At 35.3% G+C, this 23,454-nt stretch overlaps 4 protein-coding genes, 1 long non-coding RNA gene and 19 other non-coding genes across 24 annotated transcripts; 10 read left to right on the forward strand and 14 right to left on the reverse strand.

The window, feature by feature from the left end:
• Nucleotides 1–125: 125 nt before the first annotated feature.
• LOC117783560 lies at nt 126–785 on the reverse strand. Its single transcript, XM_034621006.1, has 2 exons — nt 621–785; nt 126–563 (listed from the first exon to the last, which is right to left on the reverse strand). The coding sequence occupies exons 1-2, from the start codon at nt 783–785 to the stop codon at nt 207–209; spliced, it is 522 nt and encodes a 173-aa protein (XP_034476897.1). The 3' UTR covers nt 126–206.
• Nucleotides 786–1,911: 1,126 nt separating this feature from the next.
• Nucleotides 1,912–2,579, reverse strand: LOC117783391 (galactose-specific lectin nattectin-like). The gene is made up of 2 exons (XM_034620780.1): nt 2,397–2,579; nt 1,912–2,335 (listed from the first exon to the last, which is right to left on the reverse strand). Exons 1-2 carry the CDS (start codon nt 2,577–2,579, stop codon nt 2,003–2,005), a joined length of 516 nt encoding a protein of 171 aa, XP_034476671.1. The 3' UTR covers nt 1,912–2,002.
• Nucleotides 2,580–3,099: 520 nt separating this feature from the next.
• Nucleotides 3,100–3,218, forward strand: LOC117786083. Its single transcript, XR_004617613.1, has one exon. It is a non-coding gene; the product is annotated as a 5S ribosomal RNA (ribosomal RNA).
• A 315-nt stretch (nt 3,219–3,533) lies between these two features.
• Nucleotides 3,534–4,128, reverse strand: LOC117784035. Its single transcript, XR_004617398.1, has 2 exons — nt 3,983–4,128; nt 3,534–3,924 (listed from the first exon to the last, which is right to left on the reverse strand). It is a non-coding gene; the product is annotated as an uncharacterized LOC117784035 (long non-coding RNA).
• Nucleotides 4,129–4,940: 812 nt separating this feature from the next.
• On the reverse strand, nt 4,941–5,613 carry LOC117783022. Its single transcript, XM_034620173.1, has 2 exons — nt 5,428–5,613; nt 4,941–5,356 (listed from the first exon to the last, which is right to left on the reverse strand). The coding sequence occupies exons 1-2, from the start codon at nt 5,611–5,613 to the stop codon at nt 5,018–5,020; spliced, it is 525 nt and encodes a 174-aa protein (XP_034476064.1). The 3' UTR covers nt 4,941–5,017.
• A 964-nt stretch (nt 5,614–6,577) lies between these two features.
• Trnar-acg lies at nt 6,578–6,650 on the forward strand. The gene has a single exon. It is a non-coding gene; the product is annotated as a tRNA-Arg (tRNA).
• A 172-nt stretch (nt 6,651–6,822) lies between these two features.
• Trnak-cuu lies at nt 6,823–6,895 on the reverse strand. The gene has a single exon. It is a non-coding gene; the product is annotated as a tRNA-Lys (tRNA).
• A 1,275-nt stretch (nt 6,896–8,170) lies between these two features.
• On the reverse strand, nt 8,171–8,289 carry LOC117785996. Its single transcript, XR_004617535.1, has one exon. It is a non-coding gene; the product is annotated as a 5S ribosomal RNA (ribosomal RNA).
• A 2,529-nt stretch (nt 8,290–10,818) lies between these two features.
• On the reverse strand, nt 10,819–12,648 carry LOC117784516 (probable cytochrome P450 6w1). Its single transcript, XM_034622268.1, has 3 exons — nt 12,151–12,648; nt 11,309–12,088; nt 10,819–11,249 (listed from the first exon to the last, which is right to left on the reverse strand). The coding sequence occupies exons 1-3, from the start codon at nt 12,610–12,612 to the stop codon at nt 10,974–10,976; spliced, it is 1,518 nt and encodes a 505-aa protein (XP_034478159.1). The 5' UTR covers nt 12,613–12,648; the 3' UTR covers nt 10,819–10,973.
• A 2,811-nt stretch (nt 12,649–15,459) lies between these two features.
• On the reverse strand, nt 15,460–15,531 carry Trnae-cuc. Its single transcript has one exon. It is a non-coding gene; the product is annotated as a tRNA-Glu (tRNA).
• A 173-nt stretch (nt 15,532–15,704) lies between these two features.
• Nucleotides 15,705–15,777, forward strand: Trnar-acg. The gene has a single exon. It is a non-coding gene; the product is annotated as a tRNA-Arg (tRNA).
• A 206-nt stretch (nt 15,778–15,983) lies between these two features.
• On the reverse strand, nt 15,984–16,102 carry LOC117786084. Its single transcript, XR_004617614.1, has one exon. It is a non-coding gene; the product is annotated as a 5S ribosomal RNA (ribosomal RNA).
• A 659-nt stretch (nt 16,103–16,761) lies between these two features.
• On the forward strand, nt 16,762–16,834 carry Trnar-acg. Its single transcript has one exon. It is a non-coding gene; the product is annotated as a tRNA-Arg (tRNA).
• A 674-nt stretch (nt 16,835–17,508) lies between these two features.
• On the reverse strand, nt 17,509–17,580 carry Trnae-uuc. The gene has a single exon. It is a non-coding gene; the product is annotated as a tRNA-Glu (tRNA).
• A 181-nt stretch (nt 17,581–17,761) lies between these two features.
• On the reverse strand, nt 17,762–17,834 carry Trnar-acg. Its single transcript has one exon. It is a non-coding gene; the product is annotated as a tRNA-Arg (tRNA).
• A 181-nt stretch (nt 17,835–18,015) lies between these two features.
• Nucleotides 18,016–18,088, reverse strand: Trnar-acg. The gene has a single exon. It is a non-coding gene; the product is annotated as a tRNA-Arg (tRNA).
• A 3,662-nt stretch (nt 18,089–21,750) lies between these two features.
• Trnai-aau lies at nt 21,751–21,824 on the forward strand. The gene has a single exon. It is a non-coding gene; the product is annotated as a tRNA-Ile (tRNA).
• Nucleotides 21,825–21,912: 88 nt separating this feature from the next.
• Nucleotides 21,913–21,986, forward strand: Trnai-aau. The gene has a single exon. It is a non-coding gene; the product is annotated as a tRNA-Ile (tRNA).
• Nucleotides 21,987–22,074: 88 nt separating this feature from the next.
• On the forward strand, nt 22,075–22,148 carry Trnai-aau. Its single transcript has one exon. It is a non-coding gene; the product is annotated as a tRNA-Ile (tRNA).
• An 84-nt stretch (nt 22,149–22,232) lies between these two features.
• Nucleotides 22,233–22,306, forward strand: Trnai-aau. Its single transcript has one exon. It is a non-coding gene; the product is annotated as a tRNA-Ile (tRNA).
• Nucleotides 22,307–22,390: 84 nt separating this feature from the next.
• Nucleotides 22,391–22,464, forward strand: Trnai-aau. The gene has a single exon. It is a non-coding gene; the product is annotated as a tRNA-Ile (tRNA).
• A 198-nt stretch (nt 22,465–22,662) lies between these two features.
• On the forward strand, nt 22,663–22,736 carry Trnai-aau. Its single transcript has one exon. It is a non-coding gene; the product is annotated as a tRNA-Ile (tRNA).
• A 159-nt stretch (nt 22,737–22,895) lies between these two features.
• Nucleotides 22,896–22,969, reverse strand: Trnai-aau. The gene has a single exon. It is a non-coding gene; the product is annotated as a tRNA-Ile (tRNA).
• Nucleotides 22,970–23,124: 155 nt separating this feature from the next.
• On the reverse strand, nt 23,125–23,197 carry Trnak-cuu. The gene has a single exon. It is a non-coding gene; the product is annotated as a tRNA-Lys (tRNA).
• Nucleotides 23,198–23,454: the final 257 nt, after the last annotated feature.

Raw genomic sequence — 23,454 nt, forward strand, 5'->3', positions numbered from 1 at the left:
ATTTCACTACTCTCTTTTTAAAACTTTTATCAGAAAAGCTTAAGTTAAATTTTAATTCCATATCTGTTCTTTGCTACCTTAAGAGTCATAATCATCTTGAAATATAATAAAATTAATACAAATTCTTGAGTTCTGATTGCAAATATGAACTTTAATATGATATTTTATACATCGACACCAGAATTATAAGAAGCCATTCCAAATATTTATTCGCATTTTCCAAGAGTAAATTTCTGGCACAAGAAGTAGCGTTGCTCTTTACAATCGTGATTGGACCAGAAATCGGTGGCAATATTATATCCGATGCAACGTGTGGATGTTGGAGGAGTAACTAGGTATCTGTTATAAAGTATGCGTTCTCCACTGCTGTGCCATACGTATTTGGTGTTAACTCCCTGATTTGATCCAGAGGTCCAAATTGGAGAGTCGCCATACTTTTGATAATCGTCCCCGACTGTGGTTTCAAGAAACGATTGAACTCTATTTTGCATCGTTTCCGATGGTATATTGACTAGAGTGAAGCCTACGCCTCTACAAATAAGTTCAGCCTGCAACCAGGTGGCCTAAAAATTCATTTTTAGTAAGTGTATTATTATTGACTGTTTATTAATGCTTTTTACCTTGTGTCGACTCAAACCATAGGTGGTGGTAGCTTCGATTTCATTGATAAAAGGGGTAACAGCGATAGTCAGTGGAGCTGCATCAAGTCCAAGTTGACCTTCATCATCCTGAGCCCATGCCACAGTGCAGAGCAAACAGAAAAGTGCGAAACCAATTGACTTCATTTTGTGAAGAATTGAAGAAACTGCTTTTCTTTTATATAGTTGTCGAAAACTGAAGCTAATGACACAGTTCATATATCAATGTCGGTCAACAAGTCATAAATGTTCATATGTCAAAAGCTTATCAAGACTATAGTCACTAAGTTAGTTAAAGTTAATTATTGTAATGTAATGTAGTAGAGACTTCTAACTAATGAATAGCTATTTATCATTTATTCAAAAGTAACTTAAGAGTATCTGAGCTCTAAGGATGGAAGAGAAAATATAGAACATTGTCACCTCTTCCTCGGACATCTTATCTCTGTATCACCAAAATCACTGAAATATATCAAATTACAGGAATTTAGATAGTTGGGGTGGGATGCTGGATGATTGGCAAGGATTCGTTTGAATATTAAGCGGACAAATCATTTTATAAACTGGAGAGGATGCAGATAGTGCCGGAATTCGTGGTCCATAAGCATAATACTGAATCATGCCAAAAAGATCAATAACATGAGAAAATTTGTTAATTGCGAAAAATTTAAAATGTAACAAAATGTAATAAATTTGGCTTTAAAATGTAAAAATATTGTTATAACTCAGCTTAAACTGTACTAAACGCCGCGTAATTTATATATTTAATTATGTAAGCATAGTTACAAACCATATGTCAGACATTTTCTTAATTTTTCGAAGCATTTAAAAACTAATAGAAATCGTTTCATTCAGAATTCAAAAATTAATAGCGTGCAACAATCAGACTATTTTTAAGGCTTTGTATGAATGAATCACACATATTATAATCAGCTTTTAGAAAACCTTAAGCTTTTGAAAATAGTGTATCTGGAGGCCAAATACTCTCAAGTAGACCATACTTTTAAGATAATTAGTATTTTGTGGCCTAGCAGATGAAAACAAGAATTTGGTTGAACATTCGAATTCTATTTTTGTCGAACAATAACACCAAAAACTTTATTTATTGTCCCAGCAGATGAAAATTAGAATTTGGTTGAACATTCGAATTCTATTTTTGTCGAACAACAACGCCAAAAGCTTTATTAAAGCTTTGTTGGGAATGAACGAAAGCTGTCTGTTATAAGCTATTTATTGCTAAAAAAAAAAAAAGGTTTTAATTTAAAATATAAGCTTTAATTTTGTTGCAATCAGAAAGTTTTTATTATGTTTTTATACACCATCACCAAAGATATATGTTATAAGTATATTTGTGGTTACTATTATTAAGTACATTGACACACAAAATGACGTTTAGTGTTGCAAAGTTCAGCGGTCCAGTAAGCATTGTTTGCATTAAAAGCCAAGCAACGAGATCCACTTGCGGGCTGTGAATTAGCCCAATTGCGATGAACGAGAGTATCCCCAGTTGAAAACCAACTCCATACATTGTTGTTTGCCATATTCGTGCCTGAAGTCCAAACTGGTTCAGTCAATTGACTTTGTAGGCCCGATTTCCTGATTGCATTGTACATAGCATTTGCCGAAGCTTGTGAAGGAAGAGCAGCCAGCGTGAAGCCGTACTGAGCACAAGCTTCATTAGCTTCAAACCAATTCGCCTAGAATAATACAAGTGGATGACGAAATACATTTAACTATAAGAATTATGTGTTGTTTTACCTTTCCAATGGCGGACACCAAATGACCGTCCACAACAGCAAAGGAAGCTATTGGCCAAGGTTGTGAAAAATCGTTTTCATTTGCTTCAGGACTCTCCCCCAATTCGGGAACACTCTCAGATGGCTCATCAGCCCATGCCAATGAGCAGAGCAGACAGAGTAGACCAAGACCTATGAACTTCATTTTGTGAGGTTTCGAACAAGTTAGCTCCCCTTTTATACAATAAACCAAAGCTAAAGCTAATTACCCGGTGCATCCATCAATGTTGATAAGCTCGAAATCAATGTAAATTACAGCTTTCAAATTGCCATACATTTAGATTATTGAGTAAATCCCTTTGCAATTTTAATGCTAATAAGCAACTCGTCATACTGTTATCACTGAAATGAGAAAACTTTCTGAGTAGAAAAATAAATTATACTTACTAAGTGTAATATCCTATTCTCTAAAGTGTATGTATGTAATTTTTTTTGCGTTAACCCTCCTCAAATCTTTTACCTTGTCCTTATCTTTTAATGTGTTCAATAGCTCACTTAAATCTCCTCCTCAATTCTATTTATGTTCGCATCTCGAAGTTTGAGATTTTCATGCTCTTAGTTAACTTAGAAAAATTATGTCTAAGGTCTAATCTTCTAAAAGTATTTAAAAAAAAAAAATGCAATCAATTTTAAATACAAAATCGATCTCTAAGCTTGCATTTTTCGCCAACGACCATACCACGCTGAATACATCGGTTCTCGTCCGATCACCGAAATTAAGCAGCGTCGGGCGCGGTTAGTACTTAGATGGGGGACCGCTTGGGAACACCGCGTGTTGTTGGCATCGTTCAATAACTTTTTTTTACAAACTAACTATTTTCTATTTTTATACATGAACACTTTGAGTAAGATCTTTCTATCTCAGCATCAAATGTTTTAGGTTGATTTTCTCATTCAACTTTATATTTCGTGAGAAATTTCCTTAGTCATCTGCCTTACATTATTACCCTGTCTTATTTTTAGAATTATCTTTTTAAGTAAATTTTTTACTGTTTTATAAAATTGAGTAAATAAACAAACATTGTATTCTGATAGACATTCGGATTTTTAATAAAATATTGTATATACAGAAGTTATACTGCCATGACAACAGTTAAAATAATTAATTTTGTGGAATGGTTTTTATTTCATTAACATGAAGTTTCTTTTGTCACCTTCTCGCACAAAAAGTAACGCTGCTCTCTACAGTCGTGGTCAGACCAGGTTCCGGTTGATCCATTAACTGCGATGCAACGAGGGGTTGTTGTAGGTGTATTTGTCTCAAAGTTTCTATAGGTGAAAGATCTTCCACTACTTTGCCATATATATTGAGTCGTGACTCCCTGGTTTGTGCCTGAGGTCCACAATGGATCATCACCAAGCGAGGGCAAATATTCATTGACGCTGGCATCTATCCAATTCATTATACGGTTTTGTATAACTTCAGAGGGTATGGCAACTAGAGTATAGTCCTGGGAGGCACAAATGAGCTCGGCCTGATACCAGTTAACCTTAAAGATTATAATTAGCAAATTGTGGCTGTTAAGTGGTTTTCTCTCTCTCTATTACCTTGTTGTAGAGGCCCACTGCATACGAAGTGTCATTATAAGTGAAAACTTTAAAAGCAATAGGCTGTGGTGCTGCTTCTTCTTCAGCTTGTGGATTTCCATCCACAACCCATGCCACAGCGCCGAGCAGACAGAAAAGTGCGAAACCTATAGACTTCATATTGTGTAGAATACAATGAAGTGCAGCCCTTTTATATAGATATTGAAAATATTAGTTAATTGCCTAGTTCATCTATCAATGTCAATCAACTAAGTACAAAATTCATTTACGCCAATAACTATCAACAAATTTGCAATACAACGGAATTTTAGTTTGGACAGTTCATTTTAATGAAAAATATTTATTTGTTAGTCATGGAAAGATAAGTTAAACAAAAGTAGATCATATTAAATTAAATATCTTATTTTGTGCCTTTGTTTCGAAAAGTTTAAAGATACACACTTTTAAACATGATTTAAAGTAAAAGGAAATTGCATTTATAGAAATTGAAATATTATTTTGTATAACTTATTATCATTTTTCCACCATATATTAAAAACATTTTTTTTTAAAGAACTCTAGTAACAAAATACAGAATAGTATCTTTTTCTACTCGACTTGAATTTCTTGATGAATTACAATCAATCTGTTAAGAAGGAACGTTAAAAATACTCTTCAATATGCTATAGTAAAGAATTAGGTGAGTAAATTGAATGAATCGCAAAGTAAACTTTAAATGTAACCCATGCAATTTAAAAGAGATTTTTCTGTAGAACAATTTCTGCGTATTTCATTCTTGTTCTACGCCAAACAAATTTACGTATATTTTATATTGGCAACATGCAAACATATTTAATATCATAGTATATCTACGTATATATTTCTATTTGGATCACTAGACAACCACAAAAGCTTTGTGGAACCTGTACAAAAGCTGCCTGCTATAAGTAATTGAAAAACAGACGAATAAATATCGTAATTACAGTGCAATTAGAAAGTCTTTATTACTTTGTAAATACAGCAATGTAAGAAATAAGTAATATGATTGAGGATTGATTAAGGACAACGTTTTTCACACAGGAAATAACGTTTCGCATTGCAATCTTCAGCGCTCCAGTAACCGGTTTTGGCATTAACGCCCATGCAACGATATGTGGAAATTGCAGCAGGATCAAGGAAATTGCGATAGCTGAAAGGTTTACCAGTTGCAAACCAACTCCATTGAAAATTATTTGCTTGATTCGTGCCAGAAGTCCAAACAGGTTCGGTTAGAACGCTTCTGAAACCCGATTTGCCGAATCCGTTATAAATACGATTCTGCACACTTTGGGTAGGAATGGCGGCTAAAGTGTAACCAGCTAAGGCACAAGCTGCCGAAGCTTCAAACCAATTTACCTAAAATGACACAAAATAAAAGATGGATTAAGGAATGATTAAGAATTCCGAAAATTTAGTCACTCTTTTACCTTAAAAGCGACCGACAGTATGTATCTGTTATTAAATTCGTATGAGAGGGATATTGGCAGCGGTTGTAAATCGTTGCTCCCATTCAAATCAGGAATATTCTGTAATACATCGACTTCCTCGATGACCTCATCAGCCCACGTCGCAGCGCAGAGCAGAAATAGAATAACAAGACCTATCAACTTCATTTTTTTAAAGAGTCAAATAAGTTGGAATCCCTTTTATACAATTATTCGAAGCTTAAGCTAATTGCCTGGTGCATTCATCAATGTCATTCGATAAGCTCGAAATCTTTCTAATTCTTTTGCTTTAAATTTGTTGCACTTACAGTGTTTTTTCTTTTTTTTTTTTTTGGTTTTCTAGCGTTTGCCATAAATTTAGCTTACAGTAAATCTCAATTTTAAGCGTTGCGTAAATCCGTTTGCCATTTTTATGGCAAAGTTTTGCGCTAATAATGTTATCCAGTGCAGGGGTGCCACAGAAAATTTATCGAAAAAATGTAAAAGCATATCTCATTTAACTGTGCTGTTAGGATACTCGTACATTCAGTAGCAGCATTGAAGGAGACGTTATGACGGGTCAAGGATTGGCAATTGCCACTGCTGTGCTAGCTAGAATATTATTATTTGGGGTTGTTCCTTGGCACCCTCATCGACTTGGCTGCAACTTTTACACTGCTTCGCAATTTCTTTCTTCATTCCACTTTTTTTCTGGATTTTTTTTGCGTTTTGGCCAAAGTGTTTACGAGTCCCATTGGGATTGGACAACAAGAATGAAATGTGCAAGCACAGATCGTTGCGTTTTTGTTCCGGAGGGTTGTGTGAGATATAAAATCAAAAATTGCTGCCACTGTGTATGGCAAACGGGGCGTATGGATAATATGATTTCTGTTTCGTTGAATGACATGCCATTTGCATTTACCAGTGCAGCAAAAAACTATTTAACTTGTTCTTTTGCTAAGGCAAGGTCATGCTAGTGTCGAGATGGTAGAACATAAACCAAAACACTTAGTAAAAATTGTATAACGGAATTAAATTTTCATTGTTTTATATACATTTAATTTCTGACTTTTAAATGGTTCCTATTTTCAATATTTAATTACAAATGTTTGTGTTATTTCCTTATCAACTTTAAATAATAAGATTCCATGTGGGTCCTGTGGCGCAATGGATAACGCGTCTGACTACGGATCAGAAGATTCCAGGTTCGACTCCTGGCAGGATCGTTTATTTTTTTAGAATAATTTTCTTAATTTTAAAGAATTAAAGCTATATATTAATGAAATTTAAGTGTTAAACATAATTTTATTAACTTTAAAAGTTGTAATCTATTTAACATATATAATTTAATTATTATTAAGTTTTTTATAATTGTTGAACAACAAAAAATTTTGGTTGCGCCCAACGTGGGGCTCGAACCCACGACCCTGAGATTAAGAGTCTCATGCTCTACCGACTGAGCTAGCCGGGCTGTTGAAAATACGATCTCTAATAAATTTTATAGATTGGTTCTTATCATTTTTAAATGATAAAGCTATTTTTAAAAATTTGAAAATTTTCAAAGAAAAATTTTTTGTTTTAGTTTAAGAATTAAATTTGTCAATCAAAATAGTCCCAAATTAAATCTGTCAAATTTATTTTTATTACGTCTTTAAAATTCGAAATGAATGAAGAATATTTCTTATAAAACCAACACAGCTCAAATCCTAAAGTAAATAACGTTCTTTCGTTTGAAGCGCAAATTAAGATGTTGTTGGCTCTTGTTAGATGTGCGCAATTAGATTGTAAAACTTGTTGACAAGATGACATGATCTATTAGCTTTGGTTATTTGTCTTTGGCGCTGGCTGCAGGAAAAATTGCAATTAAATTGGTTACTGCTGCAGGAAGTTGAGTGCAAAGGACGAGGACGAAAACGACAGCAAGGACAATAACACCAGATGAGAGAAGAGGGAAAACTGACAACAAAAGTCACGCAGGATAAATGCACCATGCGACAGGGCTAAGGCTAAGGGCCAATGGCTGCTTCTTTTCCTGCTCCTGTTTCCACTTAATTTATGCGACATGGAAAGGGGCGGCAAGTGTGTGGCTTGAAGGGCTGTGGACAGGGGGTCGGGGGTAGGAAGCTGCCTGTTGGCCATTTTCACAGCACGTTTAACGAAGGTCGTCAATGGCTAAGCCAACGCTTAGCTCTCGTTTTATAGTGTGGAAATTCATCTTATGCTTACAATTCGCAGTCTCCCTTAACAATACAATTTTCCAGCTTTTCAATTTCCCCATTGCCTCTAGTTAGCCTTGATTAACAAGGCTGATAACAAAGATTGCAAAAGGTTATCCCACAAGGTGATAACATTAAATCACATTGAAAATTATGTTACTACTTTTGTTTACAGAATATGGATGTTAATGGGATGTTGAATATTGTACTGAATGTCTTTGATGGATATTTATAATTTAATCTACTATATTAAGTATTTAAAATTTATTACAGGCAATATTTTGACAAAAATATATAATAAGTACGAAAATATTAAAGAGTTAGGGTAAAAAATATATGTAGCTTTCTACAGTAGCAGTATTTTGATTAAATGAAAATTATTATAGGCTCCACAGTGGGTGGGTAATATCAGGGAGCTCGTATAGACATAGAAATAAATTTATTAATAGAAGTTCTAGCTGGAAAATTTTACGCAAAGGCAAAGAGACAGAAAAACTTAATAATTTTGTAAAAAAAAAGTTATTGAACGATGCCAACAACACGCGGTGTTCCCAAGCGGTCCCCCATCTAAGTACTATCCGCGCCCGACGCTGCTTAATTTCGGTGATCGGACGAGAACCGATGTATTCAGCGTGGTATGGTCGTTGGCGAAAGACGCATGCTAAGAGTTTGATTTTGTATCTATGAAATAGAAATTTAGTTTATAAAAAAAAATTATTATTATGGCTGAAATTGAACTACATTTTGACTGAGAAATTCCCTATTCATATATTCTGTGCATTTTCATTGCATAATCATTGACCCTGCGAACTCTAATTTCCCTCTTATTTAACTACTGAGATTTTAGCCAAATCACTGCAACAAAATCCAATGTTTCATTAAGATTTTATCGCTCTTTTGTGTTTTTATTATTAGTTCTCTCTTTTTTGTTCCTTACTCAATGTCCCGTCAAAGCAGAAGACATTAGCGAGGGTCGCTCCGTTTAATTAACAAATTCTTTGATGTAGCACAAGGTTCTCTGGGGTAAAGTTTCCAGCTAATTAGAAGTATAGCTTGTCCCCTGTCCCTTTCACCATCTACTTTACCCCCGCTTATCCCCTAAATGATGCAATTTGCGTGTTTATTAATTTTATGTCAATTTGCATGCAATTTTGGCTCAAGGCGAAGCTTTATCTGAGTCGAAGTCCAAGTCGCCATTGCAGAGTCAGTTTTAGCATTTATGATGGCTAATCTAGTGGAATGAAATGCGTTGCACAGTGGGTTAATTAAAACTAATGACCAACCCAGTTATGTTGCTTGCAGCAGGTGGAGCTGTAACTGCATATCCCCAACGTTTCACCAAAAAGTTCAAATTGTCTCTAGCTGAGTGGATTTTGTTGTTCGATGGCTTTGAAACTGCAATTCAATAAAATACGTCGAATGAAGCTCGAAGGTGGAAAAAGTTTGACACTAACAAGTTTTCTTCTGAATAGCACCCGGACATAGAGATATCCTATACAAAAATCGACTTAGATTTGATAAATTTATATTAGTTGACTGTATAAGTAGAATCGAGAATGAATTTTGTATTTGGTATTTCGCATTTGCTATTTGGGATTTCCTGCTGTTGTGGCCTTTTCTCCCGCAAGGTCATTGCAAAGTCATTGCAAGTTGTTGCGTGCACTGCTGTTGCATCCCCCTAAAACAAGTCAACTGTAAATTGGCTTAAATGCAGTATATCATTTAATTTTATGTCATTTCACATTTTTGCACGTTGATTTTGATGTCGTAATGAAATCTGCGAGAGAATAGAAAAGCATAAGATAACATTTCCCAAGGGAAATTAGAAAGTAAATGTAACTGTTATCTCGTGTTAAAATGTAGAGATAAGTGTTAAAATAAAGAAGTATGATATTTAATATTTACGAAATAAAGCACTTTGTTAAGCTTGGTATGGTCGTTGGCGAATGCTTAGAGTATGATTTTGTATCTAAAATTGATTGTATCTTATACGATTTTTAACTAAGAAATATAAAAATATTGTTTTCAGTAGAAAAATTTCTGAAATACTTTTGTAAGTGCAATCTCAGCAGTATATTGAATAAAAAAATTAAATTACACATCATGTCTGAAATTGAATTGTATTTTACAGATGATTACTTATTTGAATGACAACTTGCTTATTTAAATATTATTTACAGCCCTCATTGTTATTGTCATTATGAATGAGCTAAGCTAAAAATACACAGCAGGAAATACTAGTGTAGCCAGTTGCAGTCAATGCATCTATAATTAACCACGTTATGTGCGCATTACGTGGTTAAGTTAACTAAGAGCTAAGTACCTCCATGTTCCCCCTCTATTCTTATGGCGTTGCATTTAGGACTTTAGCTCATGCGACATTGCACTGAGTAAATTGACAATTGTATTAAGTGCGTTAAGTGCTACAGCATCAACAGTGTGTGTGTGTGTGTGTGTGTGCAACAGCAATAACAACAAGTTAGTACATGGGATATAACAAGGACTCACAGTCGCTGCCGGAAAGCGAAGCTTTTTATCCGTCAAAACTTTTTGCTGTTACAACAATTGTTGCAAGTGTTGTTTGCTGCAGCTGTTGCTGCAGTTGCGGCTTCCCCATTATGACACATTTGTTTCGAGGTTGCCGGCTCTGAAGGATATTTGTCCACGGGGCATCCTTCGCATCTCACGCACGAGTCGCCTCACTTGTGGCAAGGTTAAACGACACAACACGTTTACTTAAACAACATTTGCCCCGTCATTGAATGTATTTGATTGATTAAGTAATCTGCCATTGAGATTGTATTACAAAATCGGAGCTTACAACTTGCTCTACGTATACTTAATAAGCCTTAGAACAACATTTCACATTTAATTGTGATACGCCTAATCAAGCTATAAAACTAGACTGAAAATGTAACTTTAACGGAAATATAATTATAGCTTTTGAATGTTGTTATTGTGTAAATATTCTAGTTTAATAAATTTAATTATTTAATTGCGTATTTTTTATAATCAATTAAAATCATAAACAGTTGTGTGACTTTTCATTTTTGAAACCTTGATAAATCTTGAGTCGTTTTATTGCTTTAGAAATAAAAAACAGTTTAACCTCAAAAAATTCATAAGAAACCAATTTAAATTTCTTTTCAACTTAGTTTAATTACTTTTAAATTATACATTAGTTTCAATAAAATTTATTTCTCTAACACCTAAGTAAAGAGACAGAACATTTTTAAAACTTGACATGCTCAATTTTTAACAGCTTTTTGATACAAAATATTAGTTAATAATAGACTTAATGAGGAGCATAAATCTCACAAAGATTGGAACTGTTTAGACCCTTTCTAGTTTCAGAAAGATTTCATCTTTCGATATGAGTACTATAGACATGGGAGCAAATTGGATAGACTTTACAGTCTTTTCGCAACGATGCACTCGATGATTGCGTAACAAATGAACCAGACCCAATTTACTTTGCAATAAGCCCAGACGCATGCCAATACAGTTACGAGGACCAATGCCAAAAGGCATATAGGCGTCCATGTTCAGATTGTTACGATTCTCTGGTGCAAAACGTTCCGGATCATATTTCTCAGGATCCGGCCAGTACTGCAAATCATAAGTGAATTAATATATAGAGTATTATAAAAGAGATATAATAGACTTACTCGCTCATCACGATGTATAGCGAGGGTGGAAACATAGACGGGAGTGCCAGAGGGTAGCTCCACATTGTAGTAGGGTGCCAATGTGAACCGCTCACCACTTGAGGGTTGTATGCACTCCCGTTCCACATAGCCGGCAATGGGATACTTGCGTAGAGTCTCATTTACCACCTGGGTGAGATATGGCATCTCCTGAATGCGTTCATAATCAATGTGATCCTCGTCTCCAAAGTAATCCTTGATTTCCTGCCGCAAACGATCTTGAATCTCCGTGTTGTGCGACAATTCAAAGAGTGTCAATGTCATGGTGGATGAGCTCGTCTCAAAACCAGCTGACTGGAAAATGGCTGCTTGTGCAACAAGATAGTCCAATTGATTGGCCTTATTATCAGGCTCAGCGACTGCCTCACGCTTCATGGCCAGCAATACATCGACCAGATCCTTGCGTACCAATCCCGACTTTTCTCGCTCCGCTAGAACATAACTAATGCTGCGTCGCACGAAGTTTGAGGTGTTTTTCGAGAAGGCCTTGACACGCGTCAACGTTGCCAGTGCAGGTAACATAAAGATAATCATAAAGTCAAAGCCGCGACTCAAACTAACCTCGAATATACCCATATTATTCTTAAAGAATTCGCTGTTTACATCACTCAGAGAATTCGCGTTTATTCCAAATGCAAGTGTTGCTATAAGATCTGTTGTAAATCGAGCGCAAGTATTTTTGATGGCAATCATGGAATCAACAGGTAATCTTTCCAAATGATTCTCGAGATTTTTGCCTATCTGTAAATAATAAAATATAAAACTTATCAATTGATCCTCTTATTGATTCTTCTTAAACTTACCTCAATCATCAGTGGATACATTTGCTTAATCTTTCCACTGGTGAAGACCGGCGAGATCTTACTACGCAAATCCTTCCAATCGGGATTACGCACAAAGAATAGATTGTTATACCCAAGAGGATCATGATGCGGATCGGTTTGTAGAGCACGATTGGTAAAATAATTGAACTTTTTGATCATAACCGTCTTGATGAGCTCCAGATCCCTTAGAACTACACCAGGACGATGTAATAGATAAACTCCGATAAGCGGCTCCTTTTCAAATCCGGGCGTGTTGTGTAACAATTTGATCTGCTCATAGAACGACACTTTGGCAGTCAGAAATCTGCGCATATTACCGAAAATTGGCGAGGGTTTAATTTGTTTAATTCCTAAACGCTCCCAGAAATTGTATGTACGCCTTTGCCATATATAGAAAATGATCGCCAAAGTGGCGATCAATAGAAGTATCTCCGTAGACATGTTCGTCACTTCAACTGCTGTGATCAACTGTGGGACTCGTTGCTTTAGCGCGCACTTATAATACCCGCAAAGTGGCGTCGCGACGATTCGGTCGACAGAGCCCACTTGATAAGTGATAAGCCCGATAAGGCGCAGGAAAATAACCACATTTCTGTCTATACTCACTGACTTGTTGAATTTCAAGCAGATGTTTGCTATACTACTAAAATGCAAGTAATCATGACTCTTAAGAAATGCCTCGTATATTTTGGTTATGTTTTACTTTAAAAGTAAACAAATGATATGAAGAAGTGGCGATTTTTTTGTATTTTTAGCCACTGTACTAGGTCAACTGGATTTAATCGCCGGATAATGTTTCAATAAGTCACTTGCTAGAGATAAAGCCTAAGACAATTATAAATAAAATGACGCAGAATTTATTATTTATTTACTTAAAAAAATCAGATCCATTTTAAAAATTTCGGAATATTTTTAAATTTATGTTAATTGATTAATTATTAAATATTACATTTCTCGCTAGTCATTGCCGCAACATTATTTTCTTGAGTTAATTGCGACTGGGATCATGATGAGCACAATGGCGGAGACAAACACACGAGACGAAAATCGGCTAATTTTTGATGAAGTTATGAGAGATGGAAGTTTTTGAAAAAATGTCAAGGGGTAGGTATGGAAAATTGGATGACAGATGGCTTAAATTTGAAAAAATATCAAATTTTCTAGATAATAAAAACTTAAATGCAGAATCAGTGAGGAGGCCAAATCATGATCAAAATGACATTCCGCTTGAAAATCGGCTAATTTTTGATGAAGTTATGAGAGATGGAAGTTTTTGAAAAAATGTCAAGGGGTAGGTATGGAAAATTGGATGATAGATGGCTTAAATTTGAAAAAATATCAAATTTTCGAGATAATAAAAACTTAAATGCAGAATCAGTTAAGAGGCCATATCATGATCAAAATGATATTCCGCTTGAAAATCGGTTAATTTTCAATGAAGTTATGAGAGCTCAAAGTTTATGATAAAATGTCAAGAGGTAAGTATGGAAAATTGGATAGCAGATGGCTTAAATTCAAAAAAATATCAAATTTTCTAGATGGTAGAAATTTAAATGCAGAATCAATTTAGAGGCCAAATCATGATCAAAATGACATTCCGCTTGAAAATCAGTTAATTTTTGATGAAGTTATGAGAGATGGAAGTTTTTGAAAAAATGTCAAGGGGTAAGTATGGAAAATTGGATGATAGATGGCTTAGAATCGAAAAAAATTTCAAATTTTCTAGATGATAAAAATTTAAATGCAGAATCAATTTAGAGGCCAAGTCATGATCAAAATGACATTCCGCTTGAAAATCAGTTAATTTTTGATGAAGTTATGAGAGATGGAAGTTTTTGAAAAAATGTCAAGGGGTAAGTATGGAAAAATGGATGATAGATGGCTTAGAATCGAAAAAATTTCAAATTTTCTAGATGATAAAAATTTTAATGCAGAATCAATTTAGAGGCTAAATCATGAAGAAATTGACATTCCGCTTGAAAATCGGTTAATTTTCAATGAAGTTATGAGAGATGGAAGTTTTTGAAAAAATGTCAAGGGGTAAGTATGGAAAATTGGATAGCAGATGGCTTAAATTCGAAAAAATATCAAATTTTCTAGATGGTAGAAATTTAAATGCAGAGTCAATTAAGAGGCTAAATCATGATCAAAATGACATTCCGCTTGAAAATCAGTTAATTTTTGATGAAGTTATCAGAGATGGAAGTTTTTGAAAAAATGTCAAGGGGTAGGTATGGAAAATTGGATGATAGATGGCTTAAATTCGAAAAAATATAAAATTTTCTAGATAATAAAAACTTAAATGCACAATCAATTTAGAGGCCAAGTCATGATCAAAATGACATTCCGCTTGAAAATCAGTTAATTTTTGATGAAGTTATGAGAGATGGAAGTTTTTGAAAAAATGTCAAGGGGTAAGTATGGAAAATTGGATGATAGATGGCTTAGAATCGAAAAAATTTCAAATTTTCTAGATGATAAAAATTTAAATGCAGAATCAATTTAGAGGCCAAGTCATGATCAAAATGACATTCCGCTTGAAAATCAGTTAATTTTTGATGAAGTTATGAGAGATGGAAGTTTTTGAAAAAATGTCAAGAGGTAAGTATGGAAAATTGGATGATAGGTGGCTTAGAATCGAAAAAATTTCAAATTTTCTAGATGATAAAAATTTTAATGCAGAATCAATTTAGAGGCCAAGTCATGATCAAAATGACATTCCGCTTGAAAATCAGTTAATTTTTGATGAAGTTATGAGAGATGGAAGTTTTTGAAAAAATGTCAAGGGGTAAGTATGGAAAATTGGATGATAGATGGCTTAGAATCGAAAAAATTTCAAATTTTCTAGATGATAAAAATTTTAATGCAGAATCAATTTAGAGGCCAAGTCATGATCAAAATGACATTTCGCTTGAAAATCAGTTAATTTTTGATGAAGTTATGAGAGATCAAAGTTTATGATAAAATGTCAAGGGGTAAGTATGGAAAATTGGATAGCAGATGGCTTAAATTCGAAAAAATATCAAATTTTCTAGATGGTAGAAATTTAAATGCAGAGTCAATTAAGAGGCTAAATCATGATCAAAATGGCATTCCGATTGAAAATCGGGTCAGTTTTCTTCAAGTTATGACAGTTGGAAGCTTGTCAGCTCTTTGACCTAGCAACTTTACCAAAACCGTACCGTTACAGTTACGGTACTAAAATTAATAAATTAAGGCTTTCACTACTATGTTTAAAACAAAAATTAAAAAAAAAAAAGAAGATGCAATCGACAAATTGCAACGTGTTTCCCATACCGGGAATTGAACCCGGGCCTTCCGGGTGAGAGCCGGATATCCTAACCACTAGACAATATGGGAGATATGAAATATCGCGGAAAATGTTTCTCCTTAAATAACCGAATATTTGGAAAGCAGTTTAAGCATTTGCGTGAAATTATGCTACCCTGCTTGCACAAGTCGATAATACAGTTCTCAGATAAATGAACCACACTTGTTGTAATTAAAGTGTTTCAGACACGCTCTTAGTATACGGTCCTGTGGCGCAATGGATAACGCGTCTGACTACGGATCAGAAGATTCCAGGTTCGACTCCTGGCAGGATCGACTTTTTTTAATTTTGACTTTGACCTTTTTTGCTTAAATACAACTTAAATTTAAAAGATGTATTAGAAATAATTAATCAATATTACAACAAATTTTGAAAAGGTGTTGACCACAAGCTTATTTCCTAATAGTAAGTAACGATAATCCTAAGTAAAAAGTTAATTCTAAAGATAGTAGTTAGTTTGTAAAAAAAAGTTATTGAACGATGCCAACAACACGCGGTGTTCCCAAGCGGTCCCCCATCTAAGTACTAACCGCGCCCGACGCTGCTTAATTTCGGTGATCGGACGAGAACCGATGTATTCAGCGTGGTATGGTCGTTGGCGAAAGACGCACGCTTAGAGTTTGATTTTGTATCTGAAATTCATCGGATTTAACAGGTGGACCCAATTTATCAAACAGTGGTGGGCATAACTTCATGTTGATTTTGGTATTAATAGAAATGACATTTGAATTCCGTTTGAATGACACAACTATTTTCTTAACCCATTAAGTAGCCATTGAAAACTTTGAATTTATGTAAAAATCTGTTTTTTTTTTCTTATTTCCGAAGGCTTAAACAAAAAAATGTTTTGATGCAAAAAGTTTCTCCAAACAATTCTAATAGTTACCGCTAAAAAAGTTTTACAAAAATCTCTTTGCTTATATATTTTATAATTTTTTTGTATGGGATGATCTCAGAAAAATTTTGTATGAAAAGGAGGAAAATGTAAAAAATAAGGTAAAAAATATAAGCAAAGAGATATTTGAAAAGAATTTTAAGATAAAATTTTAACTTCACTTGCTGTTGAGCAATGCTGGATGTTGCTGTTTAGCAATTTGACATTAATCAACAAATTAAATAAACAAATTTTAATTTACGAAAAAATTAACTATTTCGAAAATTATTTTTGAGTATTTCATTTACAATTTTAAAATGTGATTCCTTCTGAATGGTATAACTGCTTGTGACATAAAATAAGCTTTGGCGGCCGTGAGTCACATGGTCCTGTGGCGCAATGGATAACGCGTCTGACTACGGATCAGAAGATTCCAGGTTCGACTCCTGGCAGGATCGTAGTTTTTTTTTAAAATTTTTTTCATTAGAAAATCAAATTTAGATAATAATATTTTGCCAGAACACACAGGTAGCAATTTTCAAGCTTATAGAACCTTGTTACAACGAGTAATATGAGTGTAAGACGTGCAGAATTTTTTATTAAGTTTACCGTTTCACACGTAATGCACTTGCACAAGTAATAGCTAGTAGGAGGACGATTTCGCCTGGGGCTCAATGACAAAGTTGAGCTGCGGTGGCTAAAAGTAAATAAAGTGGCGTCGTGTGTAGTTGTGTGGATTATGTGTCCTTTTATGCTAAACAGTAGAAACGTTAACAGTTTGCAGCGAGGGGCGAGTATCAAATCGGGAAGCGGCAGCTGCGTAAGCAATTGCACGCCAAGGACATTTAAGGTGACAACGAAATGCGAGTTCCCTTTGAAGGACTGACTGACTGCATGTCGTTTTGTGCGTGTGTGTTTCAAATGACTTTTTATCTACTGTGATTTGCATAATAGCAGAAACTTGTAATCGAAGAATATGCAACGAGCTTGTGCCATTTACAATTGTAAAATTATAGAGATAAGTTTGGAAATTGCACTAATATACAAAAATATATTGAACTTTAATAAACAGTAATAATTATTATACTAGTACTCCCTTAGTTGACAACAAAAAAAAAACAAAAAAGATATCTTCCCATACCGGGAATCGAACCCGGGCCTTCTGGGTGAAAGCCAGATATCCTAGCCACTAGACCATATGGGAGGCATGTGTTACGAAAGCATAAGGTGCATCATATCACCTATGCTGGCCTTCTAATAATAAAGTTCTAATAATTAACTTTGCTTTTTGATTAAAAATAAATGATAACACAAAAAGCAATGAATTAAAAATTAAAAAAAGAACGGATTTATTTATTATATCAAATAACAAAAAGTGGATTTTTCGATCCTGCCAGGAGTCGAACCTGGAATCTTCTGATCCGTAGTCAGACGCGTTATCCATTGCGCCACAGGACCGGTTGATTTGGCTGCATCTAAGATACGCTATCATAATTGTGGTAATTAAATTGACAACAATATACTTAAGAAAATATATGATTGCTTTTCTAATAACCGCAAATTTAGAAAAATATATAATTTAGCTCCAACCAATGGCTGTTATTTATGGGCTCAAAACTAAAAATAATAGTTAAAAAATCGATCCTGCCAGGAGTCGAACCTGGAATCTTCTGATCCGTAGTCAGACGCGTTATCCATTGCGCCACAGGACCACTTGCACGTATTGTCACTGATATGAAATATACAATCAAAGCAGAGCTGAAGCAACTTTTTTCGAAGTATTGAATCAGCGCTACAAGCAGTCCAACAAGCAGTGGTACACAGCTGTGTTTATTAACTGCCAATTAAATTAAGCAAACATGAATAAACAAAATATTTTTGAGTAATGTCAGCTAAGCATCATAAACATTTATGCAAAAATATTAATTAATTAATATATTTTTGCTGTTGAGTTAAAGTCGAAGCTTAGGTAACACTTATGCTCTCTCGCTCTTTGTTGCGTCGAGGTCTGCAGCAGCGATGCTTGGCAGTTGGCGTCACAAACAAAATTCGGTTTAGTCTCTCTTTGGCACTCAAAGTGTGCAGTTCAGTGACAACGCAAACAAGACCGTCGACTCATTGGACGCTAAAAAGTTTAACGTGAGCGCGACGTAAGCAAAAGCGAAGTATACAAAACGAAGAATCTCTGAGCAACAAAAAAATATATCTGTAATTAATACATACATACACCAAATTGTTTATAACAAATAAAAATAATAATAGAAAAGAGTGTGTATAACTGTGTGTGTGTGTCGGTGTAACTGTGAGTGCAATAATAAAAATAGAAAAAAAATATTAATATTAATAAAAAATTAAAGCCAATACAAATAATAAAAGTTTATTTTGGTTGCCGTTTGTTTCGGTAAGTGCAGTCGCAACTCCCCTTTCCGTCTTCCTCTTGTTATTAGCCTACCTCCCGCCAACCTGCCGCTCTCTTTCTTCTGCTTCTTCTACATACTTCTATGCGTTTTGAGTTGAGTTTGCCTATTCTGTTTTTTCACATACTTTTTTGTTTTCATCGTCTGCTTCTGCCTGCCTCAAAACGAAACGGAATGAAATGAAACGAATTTGTACAAGAGCAAGAACAATACAAAGAATGAGAAACAGTACAAGGCAAAGCGTAGAAGCGAAAAGCAAAAAGCTCAAAGATTGGGGCTAGGGCTAAGCAGACGCCGTTCGTTGTTGTTGTTGTTTTTGCTGTTTGTTTAGCTGCCGTTTCTCCATTTACATAAGTGCATAAGTATGTGTAGGATATGATATGTTGATTTCTTCATGTGTGTGTGTGGTTGGAGCTCTCGCTCTCTCTCTCTCTCTCTTTTTACGACTATGAGACGGTGTCCCACTGTTGTTGTTGCATTGGCGCTAGCCATGTGTGTGTGTTTATGTTTGCTTGTATGCGTGTATGCGTGTTTGTAGGCCTCCACACTGGCAGCGAAAAGCGCCAAGCGAGCGACCTGCTGCCCGCCAGCCCGTACTTCTCAGTATCTCCTCATCACATCTCCCGCATTGACTCTCTATCTCTCTTTTAGTCGGCATCTCCATCTTTAACTCGTTTGGCGACTTGTTTTGCCTGCTTTGCCATACAATAAAACGCCGTACCACATAAAAAATAGTCTGGTAGAATTGTTGACTTCCCTTTTGACAAACATACCGGCCCACAAATGTCGGCGTCAGTGTGTACATATCAGAATAATGTAGCCAAGTGCTGTATTACATATAATGTATTCCCTACATAGCCAAGACTTCCAAATTGGCATAGTTTGTGAACCAATTACATTGTCAGTATCTCAAATGTAGTGTACATAGAAAGGGAAAACCTCTTGAATCAAATTAACACTTTTATTTTGGTACCTAGATCTTTCCTACAAAGTAAAGTGCTTATATAGAAACTTATAAGAAACACTTAATTTCCTATAAAGTTTTTTTTTAAGCCGGAAGACTTTCAAATGATTATTTCTAGTATAATATTTATTTTTACTATTGCTTATAATCAAATAAAAGTCTTTGTTACTCCTAAAATTATAAATTACCTGAGAAAGGAATGGAAAATTGTATTTAAAAAAAAACACCTTTTTTTAATGCGATATTAAACATAAATTTTTTTCTATTATGACGCAATCAATTGATTTCAAATTGAACTAAAATTTCTTTGAAATGTATAGAATAAAAGATAAACAACTAAAGTTTAATTATATTGTGGAACAAACTTGAGTATAAATTTGTAGTTACAACTTCTTTAATTGCATTAGCTACACACAAATTATATTATATTCAATTCAGATTTCTACAAAGCAACAGTCTTTTAAAGTTTTCTGTTAATTTTAATGTCTGAAACAATTAACAACAGAACTAAAATAGTTTCGAAAGTTCTTAAATAGTTAAGTTTTACGACAAGTAATAGATGTTTTTGACAACTTTTTGATAAGAATTGTTGCTTACGATATTTTATTTTTGAATGTCTAAAAGTTTACTGAGATTAACGACATTGAAAAAAGGCGCTCAAGTCTTTTAGTTGTTTTGGCGATAGATTCGATAGATAAATATTGAAGTGGAATTCGTTTTTATTCATAGCCTATAGCCCCATTAACCTGCTCAATCGAGAACTAGTCTGGAGCATTAATAGAGTCGACCATTTTGGGTTGCAGCTTCGGTTGAAAGCGAAAATAGCGCAGAAAATAAAGAAAAGAAGAAACAAAAAAAAAAATGGTGTTGGGTGCTTTGCGAATGTAAGAATGGCATCTTGCAGGTGCTTGCTACATAGCATGTAAGAAGTAAGCACACATATACAACACACACAGCATCTGCAAGAATCACTACAACTACTAAACACACTCAATGTGCACACACACACACACACTCACAGACTGCAGATACATACTAGCTCTATGTCTGCCTCTAGGTAGTACCTCACCTCCTTCCCCACCCCACACTCAATGTGCAACGTTGCGCCGCTTGTAATTTCATTTTCATTGCAACTTCATGCCCCTGACATCGGACCATGCCAGCTTGCTTGCCTGTCAGCCTGTTGTCAGTCGTCCGTCCGTCCCTACCTCAACCCTGACGGCCTCCCTTCTGTCCCCCCTTTACTTAACATGCACACGCCTCCAACGACCCTTTTTACACTGCTTTTCACTCTGTCTCTGCACGTTTCTACGCTCATTCTTGTAAAATTGCAAGTTGCTGCGGCCTATTGAAGTTCTCTGCCTCTGCTTCTGCCTGCGCCACACTGCTTGCTAGTGCAGTCGGCCATGCAGCTGTCTGTCTGCCTCTCTTCCGCTTCACCTCTCTCTGACGCTGCTTGCTAGTGTGTGTTTGTGTGAGAGTACGAGTGCGAGCGAGTGAGAACGCTGCCTTGCCCTAACCTACACCACAGAAAATTTATTGCGTCGGTTCTACTTCCACACACACACTTCACTTGATTTTTGGCATTATCTACGTATCTACGATGCATACATTTTTCAGTCTACACGATGATTTTCTTAGCCATTTTTTTTTAAGTAGTTCTTGTTCTTTGTATTGCTTTATTATTTTTTATTTATATTTGGTTTCATTGATGCAATTGCAATCCAAATTTTTATTCATTTTTTTATTGCAGCCTTGCTTTGTGCGAATTATAATCAATCGATTCGGTCAATAAATTATACGTATTAAACATTATTTATAACACATTCTGTCGGAAAATCGTGCAATATTGCATTTCGAAATACTTCTAATAGACCCCTCTCATAACCAGGAAAAGTATTAATAGTAAACCATAATGGTAAGTTTTATTTTTTGTTAAAATCCATTTTGACCGGAAAAGCTAGAATGGCGTCTATTCAGCCGCTGATCGTGAGGCCCATTAGCTCAGCTGGTTAGAGCGTCGTGCTAATAACGCGAAGGCCGCGGGTTCGATCCCCCCATGGGCCATCATTGTAAACTTTTTTAAATAATTTTTGTTGATAAAATAGGCAAAATTCTCTTAATCAAGGTCCTTAAAACAAGATGGCGTCAACAGGGCCCATTAGCTCAGCTGGTTAGAGCGTCGTGCTAATAACGCGAAGGCCGCGGGTTCGATCCCCCCATGGGCCATCATTGTAAACTTTTTTAAATAATTTTTGTTGATAAAATAGGCAAAATTCTCTTAATCAAGGTCCTTAAAACAAGATGGCGTCAACAGGGCCCATTAGCTCAGCTGGTTAGAGCGTCGTGCTAATAACGCGAAGGCCGCGGGTTCGATCCCCCCATGGGCCATGATTCAATTTTTTTAAAATAATTTATTTTATAATATAAAATTTTTTTTTAATTGAAGTCCTTTAAACAAGATGGCGTCACAAGGGCCCATTAGCTCAGCTGGTTAGAGCGTCGTGCTAATAACGCGAAGGCCGCGGGTTCGATCCCCCCATGGGCCATGATTCAATTTTTTTGTAATAATTTATTTTATATTAGAAAATTTTTTTTTTATTGAAGTCCTTTAAACAAGATGGCGTCACATGGGCCCATTAGCTCAGCTGGTTAGAGCGTCGTGCTAATAACGCGGAGGCCGCGGGTTCGATCCCCCCATGGGCCAAAATAATTTTTTAAAGATTCTAGTCGAATTCACTTTGTACTACGTTTTGGGACTAATTTTTATTATGATTCAAAATATTTTTGGAAAGTATATGTCAAAGCCAATTTATACATTTAAAAATTTTATTTTGTTTCCTGTAGATATAAATTTTACGCATAGTTATTTTATTTTCCAAACTAAACCGGCGTTTATTAACTTGGCCCATTAGCTCAGCTGGTTAGAGCGTCGTGCTAATAACGCGAAGGCCGCGGGTTCGATCCCCCCATGGGCCATGACTAGTGTCTTTTTTTATGTTTTAATTAATTTTTCCTATTGAGGTCCTGGTTAATTAATATTTTTGTCTCCCCTTTATAAAGTACGCGCAGAATTTTTAGAAAATTGTAAAAAGGACTTTTTACTTATCGTTTTGAGAAGTAAAAAGTATTTTAACCTGGCCCATGGGGGGATCGAACCCGCGGCCTTCGCGTTATTAGCACGACGCTCTAACCAGCTGAGCTAATGGGCCTGTTACCAACGAGCTTGCTAATAGCGAAACATAAAGATATACAAAACTTATATACTGTGAATAAGATAATACAAAATTCCAATAGTTTACTCAAATTTATAAAAATCAAAGCTATATTTAAAATAGAAAATTAAAAGATTAAAAAATTTAATTTCCGCCCAACGTGGGGCTCGAACCCACGACCCTGAGATTAAGAGTCTCATGCTCTACCGACTGAGCTAGCCGGGCTTGATGTACGACGTCGGCCAACACGGCATGTCCCTATTCAATGGTAGGTTCTATACACGTGGCAGCTTTTGGTTGATGTCATAAATGTTTATTTATAATCTTCGCCGTTTGGAGTCGACATTACTCTCCTCCTACACTCTTTCTCGCTTTCCACCCTCTCATTTTCTTGCTTTTCCCACTTGGATTGCCTTTGTAATGGTTTTCATGATGATAGTCCCCTATTGTGTAGCACATTTTTCTGCTTCCTAATGGAAATG

This window comes from Drosophila innubila (assembly GCF_004354385.1).
Source record: "Drosophila innubila isolate TH190305 chromosome 2R unlocalized genomic scaffold, UK_Dinn_1.0 1_C_2R, whole genome shotgun sequence".
Classification (NCBI taxonomy): Eukaryota; Metazoa; Arthropoda; class Insecta; order Diptera; family Drosophilidae; genus Drosophila; species Drosophila innubila.

Bases quoted from the DNA above. Each gene is read 5' to 3' on its own strand.
- LOC117783560 (XM_034621006.1), bottom strand. From the start codon at position 785: ATGAAGTCAATTGGTTTCGCACTTTTCTGTTTGCTCTGCACTGTGGCA. The intron at 564-620 runs GTAAAAAGCATT...ATGAATTTTTAG, and splicing joins ATGGTTTGAGTCGACACAAG to GCCACCTGGTTGCAGGCTGA.
- LOC117783391 (XM_034620780.1), bottom strand. From the start codon at position 2,579: ATGAAGTTCATAGGTCTTGGTCTACTCTGTCTGCTCTGCTCATTGGCA. The intron at 2,336-2,396 runs GTAAAACAACAC...GTATTATTCTAG, and splicing joins TGGTGTCCGCCATTGGAAAG to GCGAATTGGTTTGAAGCTAA.
- LOC117783022 (XM_034620173.1), bottom strand. From the start codon at position 5,613: ATGAAGTTGATAGGTCTTGTTATTCTATTTCTGCTCTGCGCTGCGACG. The intron at 5,357-5,427 runs GTAAAAGAGTGA...GTGTCATTTTAG, and splicing joins TACTGTCGGTCGCTTTTAAG to GTAAATTGGTTTGAAGCTTC.
- LOC117784516 (XM_034622268.1), bottom strand. From the start codon at position 12,612: ATGTCTACGGAGATACTTCTATTGATCGCCACTTTGGCGATCATTTTC. The intron at 12,089-12,150 runs GTAAGTTTAAGA...TATTATTTACAG, and splicing joins TGTATCCACTGATGATTGAG to ATAGGCAAAAATCTCGAGAA. The intron at 11,250-11,308 runs GTAAGTCTATTA...TATGATTTGCAG, and splicing joins CTATACATCGTGATGAGCGA to TACTGGCCGGATCCTGAGAA.